The sequence below is a fragment of the Folsomia candida genome, unplaced genomic scaffold, assembly GCF_002217175.1.
Source record: "Folsomia candida strain VU population unplaced genomic scaffold, ASM221717v1 Fcan01_Sc003, whole genome shotgun sequence".
In the NCBI taxonomy this organism is placed as follows: Eukaryota; Metazoa; Arthropoda; class Collembola; order Entomobryomorpha; family Isotomidae; genus Folsomia; species Folsomia candida.
In genome coordinates, this window is record NW_019091195.1 from 14,226,206 (window position 1) to 14,243,266 (window position 17,061).

The 17,061-nt window shown below is 37.2% G+C and overlaps 2 protein-coding genes and 1 long non-coding RNA gene across 3 annotated transcripts; 1 reads left to right on the top strand and 2 right to left on the bottom strand.

The window, feature by feature from the left end:
• Positions 1–6,089: 6,089 nt before the first annotated feature.
• LOC110847721 lies at positions 6,090–6,948 on the bottom strand. Its single transcript, XR_002547679.2, has 4 exons — positions 6,799–6,948; positions 6,350–6,721; positions 6,169–6,259; positions 6,090–6,104 (listed from the first exon to the last, which is right to left on the bottom strand). It is a non-coding gene; the product is annotated as an uncharacterized LOC110847721 (long non-coding RNA).
• Positions 6,949–7,070: 122 nt separating this feature from the next.
• LOC118435090 lies at positions 7,071–9,867 on the top strand. Its single transcript, XM_035850316.1, has 2 exons — positions 7,071–7,710; positions 7,781–9,867. The coding sequence occupies exons 1-2, from the start codon at positions 7,344–7,346 to the stop codon at positions 8,320–8,322; spliced, it is 909 nt and encodes a 302-aa protein (XP_035706209.1). The 5' UTR covers positions 7,071–7,343; the 3' UTR covers positions 8,323–9,867.
• Positions 8,435–9,705, bottom strand: LOC118434935 (protein ANTAGONIST OF LIKE HETEROCHROMATIN PROTEIN 1-like). Its single transcript, XM_035849675.1, has 2 exons — positions 9,235–9,705; positions 8,435–9,160 (listed from the first exon to the last, which is right to left on the bottom strand). The coding sequence occupies exons 1-2, from the start codon at positions 9,703–9,705 to the stop codon at positions 8,435–8,437; spliced, it is 1,197 nt and encodes a 398-aa protein (XP_035705568.1).
• Positions 9,868–17,061: the final 7,194 nt, after the last annotated feature.

Sequence of the window (17,061 nt, forward strand, 5' to 3'; positions counted from 1 at the left end):
TACCCTCTATGAAACTGTAAACTGGATGGGCGACTTTCATTTTGATCAGCTACTATACATGCATTTAAACTTGGGGCTATTTATTTATTTGCTAATATTATCGAACCCGACACTCCGTTATAATTATTAATTTGGTGGGGCTTAATAAATACAACCACGTAACTTATGAAGACCTCGAAGGTACACATACATGCATGCAATTATTTAGCAAGGAGTAAATATATGTCAGCCTCCTCGTCGTTTAAAGTTGATGAACTTTTGTGATAAGATTTGTAACAAGATTGCGATGTTCTCTTCTGATGACGATGTTTTCGTTTCTTCTAATCCAGCATTGTGGGTTGTGCGGAGGAATAAAGTGTCCCGGCGAGTTCATTCTAGTTCTTGGCATATGCCGATTATTTTAATTTTGAACATCGAGGTGTAAATGTAAGTGTGCCTCGTCGAATTATTGCTTGTTGAGGTTTGTGTAGTATGATTGCATTTTTATGATGTTCATCCAATGGAAGAAGAACCAGGAAGTCAGGAACAATGCTCGTTCCGAATAAAATCAGTGATTGCTGCATGTATTGAATTCCATGTTGTTGTTTGCGAAAAACACTTGATACGAATAGTTACATACAATTGTGGTGAAGCATTTGGTTATGATGTTTGGGAGCCGGGGGACCAAAAGGAAGATGAGTCACGACTCTGGGAAACGTTTTCAAATTACTTTGTTTGCAGGGGTTTAATGGATTTCCTAAAAAACGAGCCATTTGAATTTAATATTTGTACAGGCGCGGAAAGTATAATTGACAGAATATCGCAACCTCGGCGTCTGAGGATGAGCTGAGCACTCTTGTCGAGTTAATATTCTACGAAAACAGAGGAGCACACGGACGGATGGAGGCGAAATGTTAGTTCATTGAGCAAAGATCATTGTATTTGCGACAAGGTTACTTCTTGGTATTTGTAAAAAGCACTTAAGATTATAAAATATTGGCTGATGCTTAGCTTATGCATAGCGTAGGGTAGGGTAGAGTTACATATATGTAGTAGGACACAAGCATACAAGCTAGAAATTGGAATCGATGCTTAATTTATTACCAAAGATTTATGGTAACATTTATGCTTTAACTTAATTCTCATTTGGTATTTTCCGTCGTTTTTGATGAATGGTAAGGAAAAGCTGAGAAAAAACTATACCATAGTTTTATACAATGCTCACGACGTAAAATTAGGTAGCAAAGATAGTCTATAAGGGTGAAGGCAGGTGATGCGATGTGCTGAAATTGATACATGTACAAATTAGGTAAGGCTTTCTGCACATTACCACAAAAAGCGGGCTTACAATAGTCTTGTGCTGGTGATGATATCACATCCAGCATGGAGACGCCAATAAGAAGTATATCGTGTCAAATTGCATACATTACAATCAACGACTCAATAATATACTGTGTAGGTTTTCTAATAAGTAGCCTCTAAAAATTGATACATAGTTGATGATTTGTGTAGTAGTTTCTGCTTTGACAGTTGCTAGTGAATTTTTTTCTTATCTCTTTACGACGAATATTTAGTAAATATTATTTAACCACTTCAACCCTAGGAGACGAGTTTTTTCATACCTTTCACCCCTAGTAACCGCGAATTTTTACCTCCCTTGACCCCGAAATTTTTATCTACTGCATGACGTTAATTCCTGGGCCATGAATTAAAAAATGGTGTTCCCACCGGAATTATTCTGGACACTTTTTTGTGAAAATTGGTATGAATAACCTTTCAAGAAGGTATTTTGAGTTGTAGTTTGCATTTTTGAGTTGTGGCGAACCACCAATGTTTATAGCCGAAAATAGCCAACACGCCGAATTTTAAAAATGATTGTAATTGCATGAAAAGTTAAACAAGCATAGAGTAATACTTGCATAATAGTACGTAAACTCGCAAATATTGATTATAGCGCCTAAAGCGCCTTAGGAGCCGATTTTGGGCGGGAAAACCAAAAATCCTTACAATGACTTTAAATAGACAGCAATGACAATGAATAATTATCCCGTGAGAGGAAATTGCTCGAACATAGACTATGGCGCATCTGGTGAATAGAAATCAATTTTAAGCGGGAAAATTAAATTCTACTAATTCCTGGCAATCTCTCAATTTTTAATTTTCCCGCCCAAAAGATATTTCAGCGGCACCCGGTACGTAATCATTAATTTTGACGTAGTTTACCCTACCGGCAAGATTATTTGTGGTATATAATTAAATCCATGCAATGATGCAATTCATCAAACTTTTAGTTTTCTCGCCCAAAACGCCCATTTGTGCTACATGCAGGGTCCTTTGACTGTTTCCTTGGAGGATTTCTAGACATTTGTCTAGAAATCCTCCAAGGAAACAGTCAAAGGACCCTGGCTACATGCGAGCAAAACAATTTCTCTAATCTTATCGTAAAGCGTTGTTGAAATAAATCGGTGTCGAAATTTCCTTGCAAAAAACAGTTTTCACAACTCGGCGTCTTGGCTAGATATAGCCACTTGGCTATAAATTTATTTTGCATCCATTTCTAATATTATTTCCTAAGAGACAATTTATCTTCCCGCCTAAAGGGCGGGTTGTTGACTCATAACTCTTGCTTTGCTTTGCTTGGAGAGGCAATGACCTAATTTTTTTCCGGATACGACACATAGTCGTAGGCCGGTGTGAACGGAAAATACGCCACATAGTCGTATCCGTTGTCAAGGGTCAATACGACACATCGTCGTATTCCGGTGCCAAGGGAACTTACGCCACATGGTCGTATTCGGTGTAAAGGTCAAATACGCCACATAGTCGTTATAGGGGCGAAGTGGTTAATACGAGTCGTACACCAAGCAAAAACACGATCCATGTCTGCAAATGTTTCGCATTTTTCCTGATTTTACATCACCGGATTGACTTATCTCCATATTTTTTGATGTTTTAACAGAGCACATGAAATGAAGTTCAATGAATATGAATATCTGTATTTCAGCCAGACTATACTACAAGTTGTTTGTCTCCTATTCGTTGATGCGTCAGTCATCAGTTTGCTGTATAAGACGATTTTATCACGATCCAAGAATAGCGATTTGGGATGGCGTGTGAAAGTGAAATTTGTTTCATGTTTTGTTACTTATAAATTATGAGAGAAAATAACACCAGGCAAGTATTACTGCTAATGCATGGAGAAACGTGAAAGCAGGAGTTGTTAGTTGCTATATTGGGTGTCATCAAATACCTATGCTGATGTTACTTGCATAAACCCACTGCCCATCTACCTATCTTGTCTTGTGTAATGCACAAAGTCTGATTTTCTGTCATATTCCAGACTCTCTAGATTGATTTGCAAATTGTTATTTACGAACAATGCATAAAATTACAGTTTTAAGCAATCAGGGCTGATGTCAGACGAATAATATTCTTTGAAAAGGTCCTGATTATTTATTGCTGTCAGTTTTTGTTATGCAGTGTTCCTTCACTTTCTTCCCAACAATTCTAACAAAACGAATTGTAGTGCTGGTGGATAATGTATGTATGTACGTATGTACGAGTATGCATATATTTATATTTAGCTTGCAACGGGTTCCACTGCATTGCAGGCGCATAATTTTATTCAGCATGAATGTGTAACAAATAAATGACTACCCATCAACACGTTGTTGGGAACTGGGTTATCCAATTATTATCGGTCATTTCTTCAACTCCCGTAGTTTGCAAACACCTCGCAGCTACATATTAATATATTTTTACATACATACGCTTGCATGCAAATCGATAGAATTTTTATTTTGGATGGACAATAGAATAGTAAACAGATGTCGTGTTCTCTCCTCTTCCTTTTACTACGAGATACGTTGCATTCCGTTAGTCAGTTAATAACTTTTTTCAATCTGATAACTTGTGATAAAGGTTACCGTTTTTGGTGTTGGGGTGTTGGTGTTTTATTACAAGCTACACACTTTTTAATGGTTTCATCCTTGTTACAGAATGTTAAAATATTCAATATTACATGCCCAATTTGATAAACGATCGCATCATTCATCCTCGGTGGTACTGGCACTACTAGAAATAATGTTATGCGAACAAGATGTGGATTTTTATGATGGTTTAGCCCAGTTGTGGCCTGGTGGCGACAGGACTCGAACAAGAAAATAAATAAAAAACGATTTTATTAGGCTAATCTACTAATGGATGGGCACCGCAGTCCGGAATTGTCCAGAAGCAGTAGGAATTCCTTAATAGCTGAATACATATATTGTCGTTAGAGTTATTTGGATGGCAAGGATTTTAACGTGGAGTTTTTGCCACACCATGAGATGAAAGTCTGCATATTATGCACATTACTAGGTATCCCACTCGTCACTCTGCGCAGTGTAATAATGGTTTGATAACCTGCAGAGAAGTACGAAGAATGGGTTGATTCGTGCTTACTGGAGCGAAATGACTAAGGAACTAAGTGCTAATGCTAAAATGTTGTTACATTTCATTAAACACCAACCATTCAATCCTTGAATTCAGGACTATTCGCTCTCAAATGCATGTCCTACTTTTGCTACTTTTAATCTCGTAACACAAATGGCTACTGATGATACCGAAACCGAACATTTGGGCGAATTGGTGACTATATGCGTGAAAAACTAACTACACTGTCCTATTCTAATTCTATAAACTAATGCAGCATCTCCTCCTGCCAGGGAAGTACGTTTAACGTGTCAATAATACGTCAATAAGTAATTAGACATTGGTTTTAGTGAACACTGCACTAAAACTTTTGTTTGTTTTCCATCATCTCTAATATGCTTGTCTACTTTTTGCAGTATTTAGATCAATTTGTAGGACAATGCAATTGTCGTCTTGAGTGAAATATCAAAACAAAGAGTTGTTAACAAGATCCATGTTTAATGGTGCAGGTACTAATAAACCTTGAACTTGAATTCTGTCGAGTATTCTGCAATCAACCAAACAGACAGAATTTCATACAGGAACTCAAGGCACAGGAGGATCATTATCGTTTTTTTTATTCTGACGGTTGATTACAAATGGATCTAAATTGATTGCACGTATTTGGCTTGGACATTTGAAAAATGATTAATTGGTTTCATTTGCATATTACAAGTTTGTGGACACCACGGCAGTAGGCAAAGTTGTATGGTGTTGGTCAAACATGATATCGACTCCTCCCAATTTTATTCTTAGTTTTCCAGCAAAGTTTAAGATTTCTTAACTGAGACGTGTCAAGCATTTGAATAAAAATTGCTCATTGTTTGTATTTGCAAATTGAGATAAGAAACCAGTAATTGTGTTAACCAAATGAGTCGTACCGAATTATTAGGGTTGATTTGTTAGCTCACGCTGAGAATTGCCATGTATAGGTCTAGAGCTATGTGTCAATTAAAAGTGTGCAGTCTTTGTAGGAAAATGATACAAATTTCCAATTCTTTGATTCTTATTCAAATCAAATAACGTGCGAATTGTTTCCTGGAATGGTGTGAGTTTTTCTTGTATGCCAATCAACAGATACTTGGTTGGGTGACGTTAATATGCAATTTATGACGCTATCTCTTGGTCTCTTTTGTAGCAATCTGAGCAAAAAATGAAACAACGAGTTTTGCACTTCCAGAAACGGAGTTGTTGTACTCTGTGTGCATAGTAAACAGAGTTGTGGAGATGGTGGTGGTGATGAATACATAATCATACATAGGTAAATGAGTTTACAGAAGAAAAAATGATTTTTTGCAATTGTCATACGATCAAAAAGAGGATACTCTACATTTTGTGCTCTTGTATTGGTATTCCATGTTCACTAAAATATTGCATGTGTTAAATGCTCTCATCATCAGTGTGTAAAATTCCTTACATTACACTGCACATTTTGTCCTCTTATCACTTCTTGTGTTTGTGTATGAATTTTTGTATACTCGACGAGCAACGACGGTTTGCGTTTCCTTTTACGTCCAGATCAAGGTTGTTCCCTCACCTCTTCCATTCTGATATCGTTCCTTTGACTCATCGCTTTCTGCTTGGGTTGTGAATCTCATCTCGAGTTTTGAGATAGATTGAGAGTGGGATTGGGATGCGTGAATCCAACGAAAATACTGGTGTTCATCCTATGCCTGAGATGATGATGCTTTTGTTGTGTATATGGGAGATTTATTGAAATTAGGATGTATGTATTACTAAAGGTAGTGGTAAGGCTTCCGCGTTGTCTTATTCCTTGCGTTGGTTTAATATCAACATCATTGATAATGTGCGGCGAATTTGTATGAATCTATGGATTGAGATGATTGATCCTTATGAAATTACTTAGGATGCCAAAGAAGAATGGTAAAATTTGTTATTTAAAATGAATAATTTGAACCTGGCGAAGCAAGTATGGAATCCAAAAACTTTGTAAAATCAGTATTCATGAGACTCAACATTATCAGACTTATATGAGTGATTGATAGCTACTAGTATCGTGTAAATCAAACCAGTTAGTTACATATACATGTGAAATTTAATGCCGTTTTTGGTTGATTTTTATCTAACCGTTGTAAATGTACATTTCGAAATAAAGTTTGCAGTTATTGCTGGAGCGTGAATCTGGTCAAGTACAGAATCCCCACCCTGATTTGTAATATCTGTCAGGTGCACAATATCCAGAACAGCAGCAGGGCCAAGGGCCGTTCCTCGAACACGGTCCTAGCCGACAACCTTGTCCTCGTCCCCAACATTGCTGCACCGCCGACACCTGCTTAAATAATATGCATTTTAGTGATTGCTTGTCAAATGAAATGGTAGCGCGATAATAGTTCAAATAAATGTTACCTCAGGCTGCATCATGCAAATTATGACCATGCAACACACAAAAATTGTTACAAAAGCTAGCTTAGCCATTGGTACGTTTTACCAGTGCTGTGTTAGTAAAATGGACAACTTTGTAAAGAGAATAATGAGTTTGGATACCGAATTTCGTCTATTTATGCATGATCAAATCAATATAAGGACGGAAATAGGTAACCACTCGATAGTAATTTAGAAGTATCTATATTCTTGTGGACAGGAAAGTGTGGCTTGTTAGAAATATCTATTAAAATCCCTTCAGATTCCATTGTCAACCACTAATTACCAATAATCTCGTGGTTTCACCCTTGATGCATGATTGATCTGATTAGAATTTTTTATTGAGGGTATTCATTACGAGTTCGCATCCTTCGCAACGTTAGCAACAAAACAAAGTTCGCAAGTTCGCAAAAACTTTTGGCTTGAAAATTTATTTGCGAACTTGCGCATCTCCAGGGCTAGTATTTAGTTCGCAAAATACTTTTTCAGAAATTTTCGTGGTACAATCTTTTTTGTGATTTGAGTGCAAAATGTCATCGAAAGTCGCTAAAAAAAGGAAACAGGAAGAAGCATCAATTTTGGACGATACATTGGTAGAAGAGGTTGAGAACACGAATGTAGACAACGTCAAGGAGCGCCGGAAGTGGACTCCTACCGAGATTGAAAAGCTGTTAGGTAACCTAATCTCAATTGTTTCTGTTGGAAAAGAGATAGAGAAGCCAAACGCAGTAGCATTTTACAAACGTGGAGTAGAAATTCTCGCGTTTGAACATTGTAACCACAACCAATTAAAAAATCAAGTGAAAAATCTTAAGAGAAAGCATGGAGAGACGGTTCAGTGGCGCAATCAGACAGGGCAAGGGGTCTTAGAAGATCAAGGGGAATCTTCTTTCAAAGGTAAAACCATAAACATGTATATAAATTAACGTGGAGAGCAATTATAGAATATAATTCAATTAATTCTCAGAAACTTTGCTAAAACGCTGTCCCCACTTCGAAAAACTGGACGAGATTTTTGGAAATAAACTTAACATTGCTCCTCCCTACCTACACGATTCGTCGAAAATCGGAGATGAAGATCATGTTATAATTACTTTGAATACACCAGACTGGACATTGAACAGCACCATTTTCAGTGAGGAGACTAGCGTCCCCGAAAGTAGCGAGCATTCAGTGACTGTAGAAGAGACGCAACAATCAAAATTGGTAAGAAAGCGGAAGTTGGCCCCACAAACTGGATCATCCATGCTGGAAAGATGTGTCGAAATCAGGATCGAATTACAAAAAGAACAATTGGCACTAGAGAAGGAGAAATGGCAGTACGAGAAGATAAGAAACGATGAGCGGTACGATTTAGAAGTCAAAAAGATGGAACAAGATCGTGAAATCGAAGAACGAAAGTTGGACTTAGAGCAACAACGCATTAATAAAGATTTCGAGCTTCAAAAGTATAAGATAGAGCAGGAGTTTAAGTTAAAATTAGAGTTATCTAAAGTACAAACTAAATAATCAACTCTAATTAAAACCTATTTTCCGCGTAATACGTGTAAAAATTAGTTCTTGTCAAGTTTTGTACATGTACATCTTAGGTAATTAAGGTGAATTAAGGTTACAAAAACATTTATTGTAATGCCAACTTTCCGGTTATAAAATTAAATAATCCAATTCTTTTTCTGTCATTTCCTCTCGTTGCCTCCGGCATTTCGTGATCTTCCTCCCCCAAATCTTCAAGAATTATTGCTGGAAGTGTGGGCTTGATAATATTATACAGAATGCAGCATGCCATTATCCAGTCGCATGCTAATTTGTGTCCACGTTGCTTATCCACGCGTATCCCCAATCCCTTTAAGCTTCCAAAAGTTTCCTTCATTATTCCAAATACGCATTCAATGTTGACCCGATATTTTGAGAAATATTTGTTAAATGCTCTTCTTTGGCTTGCTGTGCCGGCAGTAGCATTATTCCGGAAAGGTGTGATCATGAAGTCACTAACAGCATAGGGAGAGTCCCCAGCAATCCATTGCCCATTAGTTAGAAAACTTTCGGGTCTAATCCCAATTTCTGAGTTGGAATATACTCGTGCATCATGAACCGAGCCAGGATATCCAATAAATATATTTCTGATAATACGATCATTGTCACAAACCGCCTGCAAATGTATTGCGTACCGCTGCTTTCTTGTGAAATATGACTCTGGGTCATCCAACGGAGCTTCATCTAGAGGGATATGAGAGCCGTCGATGTAGCCGATACATTTTGGTAACTTGTCGCCCATAAATAATTCTATATTTGCTCGTTCATTCTCATCAGGCCATCGAATATAATCATGCTCCAGACTAAGAATCGCCTGCCACATATACCATACCACTATACAATTAAACTAAGTATTTTAAATTATTCGCAATTAATTGGTTAATTTACTTTTAATACTCGTTCAATTATGAGCATCACTGAACCACCTCCTCCAATCCCAAAAACTGCAGCCACGTTATGAATAGAGTTAGATGACCCATCATTTCCGAGCTTATAGAGTGTAATAGCGAGTTGTTTATCGACTGGCGTTTGTTTTTTGCTGCTGTTTGATCGGAAGACATGATGATCTTGAATCATTAAGAGAATCCGTCCAAAGTTTAATCTTGAGACTCTCAGAAATTTTCGAAATAGGTCGTCGTTATAATCTGGGAGAACGTTACGATACCACTGGTCGGATTTGGGGACAGGATTTCGTGGAACAATGTACCGAATGGCCTCTGTGAGCAAAATTTCATCTACGATATCGTCGAATTCCTGCCATCCATATCTTGTGTTCGAATTTGTGCTCCAAATCAGTTCGGTTGAAGCGATTTGGCACAAATCATTAATATAACGACGCTTCTGAGATATTTTAGGCATATCGAACTACTTACATAAAAATCAGAATTGCAGAAAAATTACTATTCCAAAAAAATCTAGAATTTGTATTTTTTGCAAATACCAACTTTTGCGAATTTGTTTGCGAAGTGTCTTCACTTCGTTGCTTCGCAAAATTAGCAATTTCGAAAAAGTTACGTTGCGATGCGAACATGCGAACTCGTAATGAATACCCTCATTGTACTGTACATATACATAAATATGAATTTACTTAACCAGAATTGTGAGTAATTAATCGGCACTTAATATGTGACTGAAGTATGTAATGAAGAACCACAATTATTATTAGTCAGTATTGAAAATGGGTGTATCTGATGTATTTAACTTCAGTGCGAGTATAATGTTTCACTTGAATTTTTCATTGTCAAGCCAAGTGTGAAATATGTAGTTTTTAGTTGCCCGTTTGATTGAACACATGACACTCCCGACGAACTTGACTGTACAGAGAATGACCAATCTTGGATGGACATGGGGAAGTGGCATTCATTTTGGTTTGATATGACAGGTAGAATTGTCCTGGTTGACATGCGACATTAATTTGATGAGACTGAGATAACTTTTAGAGAATGAGAAACAAGAACAGCGTCGCAAGCTGGTGTTGAATACCTTTTAAAGTACAGAGTAAATGACCACACATATTCAGCTACTAAATATAAATAATACGATAACGATGTATGCACGGAAATGATTAATTGGTTTACACTTGAACAGAACGAGGAAAGAAAACGTGTCTGTATGTGTCTTACTAAATTAATAACATATTTTTTATTCAATCGCGTGTTTATTCAAAAGCGGTTTCTTCTTCCCTGCTTCGTATAAGCGATCAAATTGAATAAAAAAATTAACACCTTGATGTTTAGTAAGGCTCATTTGAAGCAGGAAATAGTTTTGGTCCGCGGGATTGGATTGAGTCTTTGGTTCTTTGCATTGTTCGACTTCCGTCCGTCGCCCCAATTTCTTTCGTATTCGCCTTTGCCCAAGGTAGTCGGCGTTGTGAGAAGTATTCCACCATTTTGCAAGCTCAACTGACCTTTTGCACTTTATGGTCAGCTTCAACTATACCCTGCGAACTGTTTTACGGCTTCGGTTGGTAGCCAGACAACATGTAAACGTGTAAATTTTAGACTTACATCTTCACCCGAAAGTTTCATCGAAACAAGGGAAAATGTGCCTGAATAAATAGGCAAACACAAAATGAGAGCTTAAGCCATAGATAGACACAAAGTTAAGGAAATCAGGGCAGAAAGTAAGTGTATGGAACTTGACACATTTTTAAGTAGACACAAACACGAATTACACTGAATTTATTCTAGGACAGCGCAATTTATGCAGGAAACGATTAGCAGCAGATGTTATTCTTCGATTTAAAAGATTGGAGTTGTGAATTCGTGGGTGGATGTCAATGAATGAATGGAATAGACCAAGCGGAACACTTGGAGTGGTGCTACACATCAGTGTGGAATTTATAATAATTATGTAGTATTTTAATGTTGGCATTTAACTAGTCATGTACATACTTGATGTAATAAGGTCTTACCGTAAGGGCATCATTATGCCATTAAATAGTGAAGACGACGACGACGACTTGTCTAGGTCGGAGTGCATGAAGGATCCGTGTTTGTGTGTGGATTTGAATTAAAAGAATATTTTTAGTAAGTCATTTGTACTCTTACGATTAGGTGGAAAATAACGGAAAACCACAAAGTTAGAAAAATAGGTGTATGCATTATTGCAATCTATGACCGTGGCTTTGGGAGCAGACGAGTTTCACAGGAATACAAAAGTATTTGTATGCATGGCTGATCATTGCATATTTTGCTATATTTCTTGTTTTGTAACCTTTTCAATTTGCCAACGTCTTCTTGGCATGTCATAATAAGTAAGTGGCAAGGTTTTATTCTTCCTTCTCAGCGATGCCTTAGCAGCATGCACTCATCCATCCCCATTGTTATCAACTGCAAACAAGACATTTGATTCGCCAAAAACTTGAATTTTATTCTTTTGTCACAATTACATAACTTCAATACAAAATGCATGATCTGCTCAGTAGTTTGTATTCCTTTTCATGGCAATGTATATACCCATCAGTCAGGACTAACGTTATTCAAGTGAAGCTACACATTTGTGAAAATATGCTCTGCTAATATATCAATATTGATGTATTGATCAAGTTTGTAAATAGGATTGCGTTATCGCAAATAACAATTCGTCCAATGTCTTTCGATTTTGTAGCATTATCTAACAAAGGTCCGGGGTGTCCAGAGTACCCTTTGCCCCGGAATATTTTGAGACAAATTGACAAGCTCAGCAAGGACATTAGAAACCGGATTATTTTCACACCGAGTTTTTCTGACTCACCGATAACAATACACAAGTCAATTTGTCCCGTTCTCGTTTTGTATTTCGGGAGGCAGTCGCTGAGATTGGAATTGTGGGTCAGTCCCGAATTAAGTATGTACACTCGCCGAGTTAGAGGAATCAGCAACATTATGACTTGACATCATACTTGTGAAATTTTTGTGCATTTGCATTTCATTTGGCCCCAATGTTATTTTTCTGTGATATTGCTACTATTGCTTCTATGATAAAAGAAGAGCATGCATGACTTGAATAAAGTAACAATACATAAATATTGTGATGATGAGATAATGGACAGTTTGCCTCTGCTGCCGGCCTTGTGTCTCCCTCGTAATAAACAACGAAGGATGCAACTTGGATTGAACTGAAGCCATCAATCAGCGTTGCCTGCATGCTATTCTTAGTTTATTGCTTTTTTGTATTGTTATCAAACTGAATTATGGAGAATCCAGGCCTTTCTTGTGGTTGCATCTCCAAGTTGCATTTCGATAAGTAGACCGAAGGTCAGATTGCTAGACATGCATTCATATCACAATGCAGAATAAAGGGCAGTTGAAGGTCTGTTAATTCGTTAATTCACTTATTGTCAGTGGGTTTCTGGCTAGCGAGCGAATCCCAGTGATTTCTCTTATGTATTCGATCGTCTTTTATCAGGCCTAGAGGTTCTAAATATATAAAAAAATATATAACTTGCTCAACGTACATATTTATATGGGGCATAAATGGTTCGGGTGGATATACATAAAATGACTTTAACATCGGTTTGCACTTACACCTGCCAATTTCTAGTTGCACACAAGGTTGACTGGATTTTCTACAAGATAACTATGCTTGATCTCCAACTGTATTCTATGTATGTAGTCTTGATTAAATCTAAATCGCAACCAATTTATTGCAAAGAAGGGTAGACATGCAATTTACTTAATTTGGTAAATTTCCCCTACTTCAGAATATAAATAATGTTTGTGCAATGGTACTCCAACAATAGAGGGAAAGTAATATGCCTAGGAAAACCGAGTTTCATCATAGAAGTTGTACAAATAGAATAAGTTAATTTGCTTAGACTACAGTCGCTAAGATTAATGATGACTTGATTGAGCTTTAGCATTGACCTTAGGAATTAAAGAAAGCCAAGAATATAAGTGGTCACACAGTCGATTTTCCCATTTAATTCGTTGTCGGCTTCTATTTTTGTCCAACTTGTCTCACCTCCTGTGATGGCAATTCCTTTTTGGCTGTTCGTGGATTTCGCCTTTTGGTTTGTGGAATCAATTGGACGGATAAACCATGAACTACGCCTTGCTTTCGGAAATTGTGCAAGCGAAGAGAACTCTGTGACAAAACAAAGATTGAAAGTCGGCAATCCTTCATCATTTCGAATGCATTGTTATTATATGGCTACATTTCAGGCAGTCAGCAGGAAGAAGAAGAAGACAAATTGTTTCTTCTCACCTTTGCTGAAGATCTTTGTCATGAGCCCACTCTGCCACGTTTTGTATGACAACTTGGTGGGTGTTTTGTACTATCAATGCCAATGGATTAATTAGACTGAGGTGGTTCCGATCGTTGCCTATTATGCCATATCAACACATCGGATAGAGAAGAGGTTGGGCTTGACCATCATTATAATGGTGACATCATCGTATAGTCCCAATAAATATCAGTATAAATATGCCCAAGATGTGTCTGCTTAGCTTCACCATTATGATTTATACTAATAATATTTTAAAGATCAAGGTAGAGACTACAATTTACACCCTACCACCTGAAACAAATTTCAGTTTTCATGTGGTCTTATAAATGATTTTAAGACCAATGACGTATACCTACTGGAGAGCTTTTCTTCGGCACGTCTTGACGTCAGAAATGACAGCTTTCTTCTTGGTGATATTGTTTCCGACTATGTGTCAATTTGCAATATTCTGATTAGAATGCCACCCTTTCCCCTCTTAACACGAGTGCTTTCTGCTTATTGCAATACTTTTTTATGGTAGACATTGTAAAAAAATGTCAAATTACAAAACTTTCCAATATTTTACAGGTTTTCCCGTTGTGTGGACACGTTCAGTTGACAAATCCTTTGGCGAATCTAAGTCATCTTCTGATCTTTCAGCATTGCATAACCATTGAGTTTGCATTCAGCTATTTACTAGTTGAATGCATTGAAACTAAGTGAATTTATTGACTTATCAATTGACTTATCACTTGTTTGTCTCGAGTGATCTACACATTTAGCATCATGGGAGTCCTCACAATTTACGAGTAAGATTAATTTCACTTATGTATAACAATTTTAAACAGAGTATTTTCCCCATACTTTTTTTGTAACATTAGAAGAATTTAATATGATCTAATATTTAATACACCATAAGACAAAATGACACACTGATGTAACGGGCGTACTGTAAGATATGTAAGAACAACGACCCTCCTGAGCTTAATGTCTCCTAGATGTTTAAAAACAAGTCTGGAAATAGTTTTTTCTGTAATTAACACGGCGGTCGACGGTAGCTCTTGACCCCAATTCTTTATTAGTACGTCTCATATTTCTTCCTCCTGAATACTTAACCTCTGCAAAGCAATAATGTTTACATTCTATTGGATGAGATTGAACTACCGAAATTTGATCTTATGCATGCCTCAGGAAGACACTTTTCTCACTAGCTGAAGAATTAGGCATATACACCGGACTTTAATTAACAGTTTAATTACTCTCATACTTATGTTGATCCAGACTATTTTTATGACTGTTGAGCTGAATTTCATTAGAGTCCTTTTTGTAATATGATTATTCATGTCCATCAAAGTGCAATAATAATTGTGTTTTGACAGATATATGAGTTTTTATTACTGCAAACGATTAGTTGGCTTGTGTCAACAAATTTCAGTTCATTCCATGTTCCCTCTGTCCGAATGAGTGCATGGAACTAAAATGACTTACTTTTTAGACCATTTCATATCTCTGCTTAGGAAGGATATGGACAAAATTGTGGTTGGCTCGAGGGTAAAGTATATAGCACTACCGAATACATATAACCAAACATAAACTACATTTAATAAGTACGCCACGAAAGGCGATTGTGTGAATTGTGTCTCATTTGTATCAATACAATAATATTTAACAACACAACACAGGCATTAAAAAGTACATTTGATTCATCGACAGCCAAGTTTTGTAGACCAGCCACGATCGCTCACAACTATTATAAACCAAGTATTATAGTAGCATAATGTTCGTCTTCTATTCTTTTGCTGATAAGGACCAGTGTTCAAGTTGTTTTGTCAACCTACTTTATTTCTGTTGCCGTGTGTTTATCCCAATCGTTCAGAAAAGTAGCTTACCTGCTGTATTGTTATTTAAAACCTGGCAGCGTGTGCTAAGACTTCATAGCACAATATCAATAGGTGTCACACTGGACTTGAATAGACTATTAGTATTATTATGGGATCCGAAATCAAAGAGTCTGATAGTGAACATCAACATCATCATGACACGGGAGACGACGTACAGTATCCAAAATCCCTGTTTTGTGGGATTGGCTCATGCCTCAGCTTTCCTTTGCTACCCGAAGGGTTTCGAAGACTCTCTTTGTCGTTGAGACCGAGGTATTTGAAGTCTGCCATTTAACCTGATGCGAAAATTGGCATGTACGGAAGCAGCGAATTAGTGTGACCCCAAATCTGACATCTGAATAATTACTAGATAGATATAGTATATGTGATTGATACGTATTGAATGTGTTGTTTCCGTGTTTTTTAATTTGCATATGAATTCTGACTAATGTTTTTTGTCACCACTTTTAGTGATCGTAAGGATCGACGGAGAAAGAACCGAGATCGAGAAACGGACACTCCGTCGGATGGGTCATCTCGATCCTCCAATTTAAAGAGTCAACATTACAGCAACAATAAGAAAAACATTACCAATCGCAGAAGGAAGGCTTCCTACTCGAGTAGCGAGGTGAGCTTCGATTTTTTTTACTTTAGCTACAGGTGCGTGCATACTTCGAAGAAAGAACTTTCCCTGGTGAGAACAAAAAATGATGGTCTTAGTAAATCCCACTATTAGTTGGTATATAGAAATATTTATTGTCCCCAAGTCACTGCTTTCCCAAATGAAAATGAAATTCCAAAATGCCATGTAAAGTTTAGCCCGTTCGTGTAAAGGATTGCTAACTGCAGAGTAATATGGTTTGTGAAAGTGAAATGGATTGATGAATTTTTAAAGGTCGTAACGGCCGTACATATTTTCATCCTTTGAGTTTTCTGTGATGTGTGTACACAGGCAGTTAAGTAGAGAAGCGATTTGTATATTTACGTAGGTTTTTGGCTCTGTGCATTTACACGAAATGATGAAAGGAGAACTGATAGCTTATACTGACGAGGAGGGGCTATTTTTAAAGGGCCAGATATTTCTGACGGGTTTGTCTTAAAACAGACCCATCCATTTAACACAATAAACGTCGTGGTTGAATGTTCATAGAGCACATATACATACGTACATATGTGTATGCATACAAAATAGAAAAATGCATCCGAGGTCGGTGAAACGGAGGGTATGGCTGAATCCAAAAATCTGATAGTATGTAAACGAAATTGAAACTAAATATGACTGACTTCTGAAGGTTGTCTTGGTCTGAGGAGTTTCTAGGAAGTAGCATCACGGATTTCCATGCAGTTCAGTGCATGGAGTCCTTCTGTGGTTTCAATTTAACTTATAGTTTCAGTGTCCTGTGTGAGTGTTAGTGTGAGATTTGTTTAGAATGAAAATAATTATGTCCGGTGGAGTTGCTTTGTCGAGTGAAACATGATATTTCAAAGTGAACGAAATCCAGGTTCCTTCCTTCAGCAGCTAAAGGAAGGAATTTTTACCACTTTATTTTGTAGTTGGTAATACATTGTGAAGAATACCCGAATGAGGATCACCTCCGGAAAGCACCGTCTATGATCATTTCGTAACTTTACTAGTTTTATTTTGTC

Bases quoted from the DNA above. Each gene is read 5' to 3' on its own strand.
- LOC118434935 (XM_035849675.1), bottom strand. From the start codon at position 9,705: ATGCCTAAAATATCTCAGAAGCGTCGTTATATTAATGATTTGTGCCAA. The intron at 9,161-9,234 runs GTAAATTAACCA...TATATGTGGCAG, and splicing joins TAATTGAACGAGTATTAAAA to GCGATTCTTAGTCTGGAGCA.
- LOC118435090 (XM_035850316.1), top strand. From the start codon at position 7,344: ATGTCATCGAAAGTCGCTAAAAAAAGGAAACAGGAAGAAGCATCAATT. The intron at 7,711-7,780 runs GTAAAACCATAA...ATTAATTCTCAG, and splicing joins AGGGGAATCTTCTTTCAAAG to AAACTTTGCTAAAACGCTGT.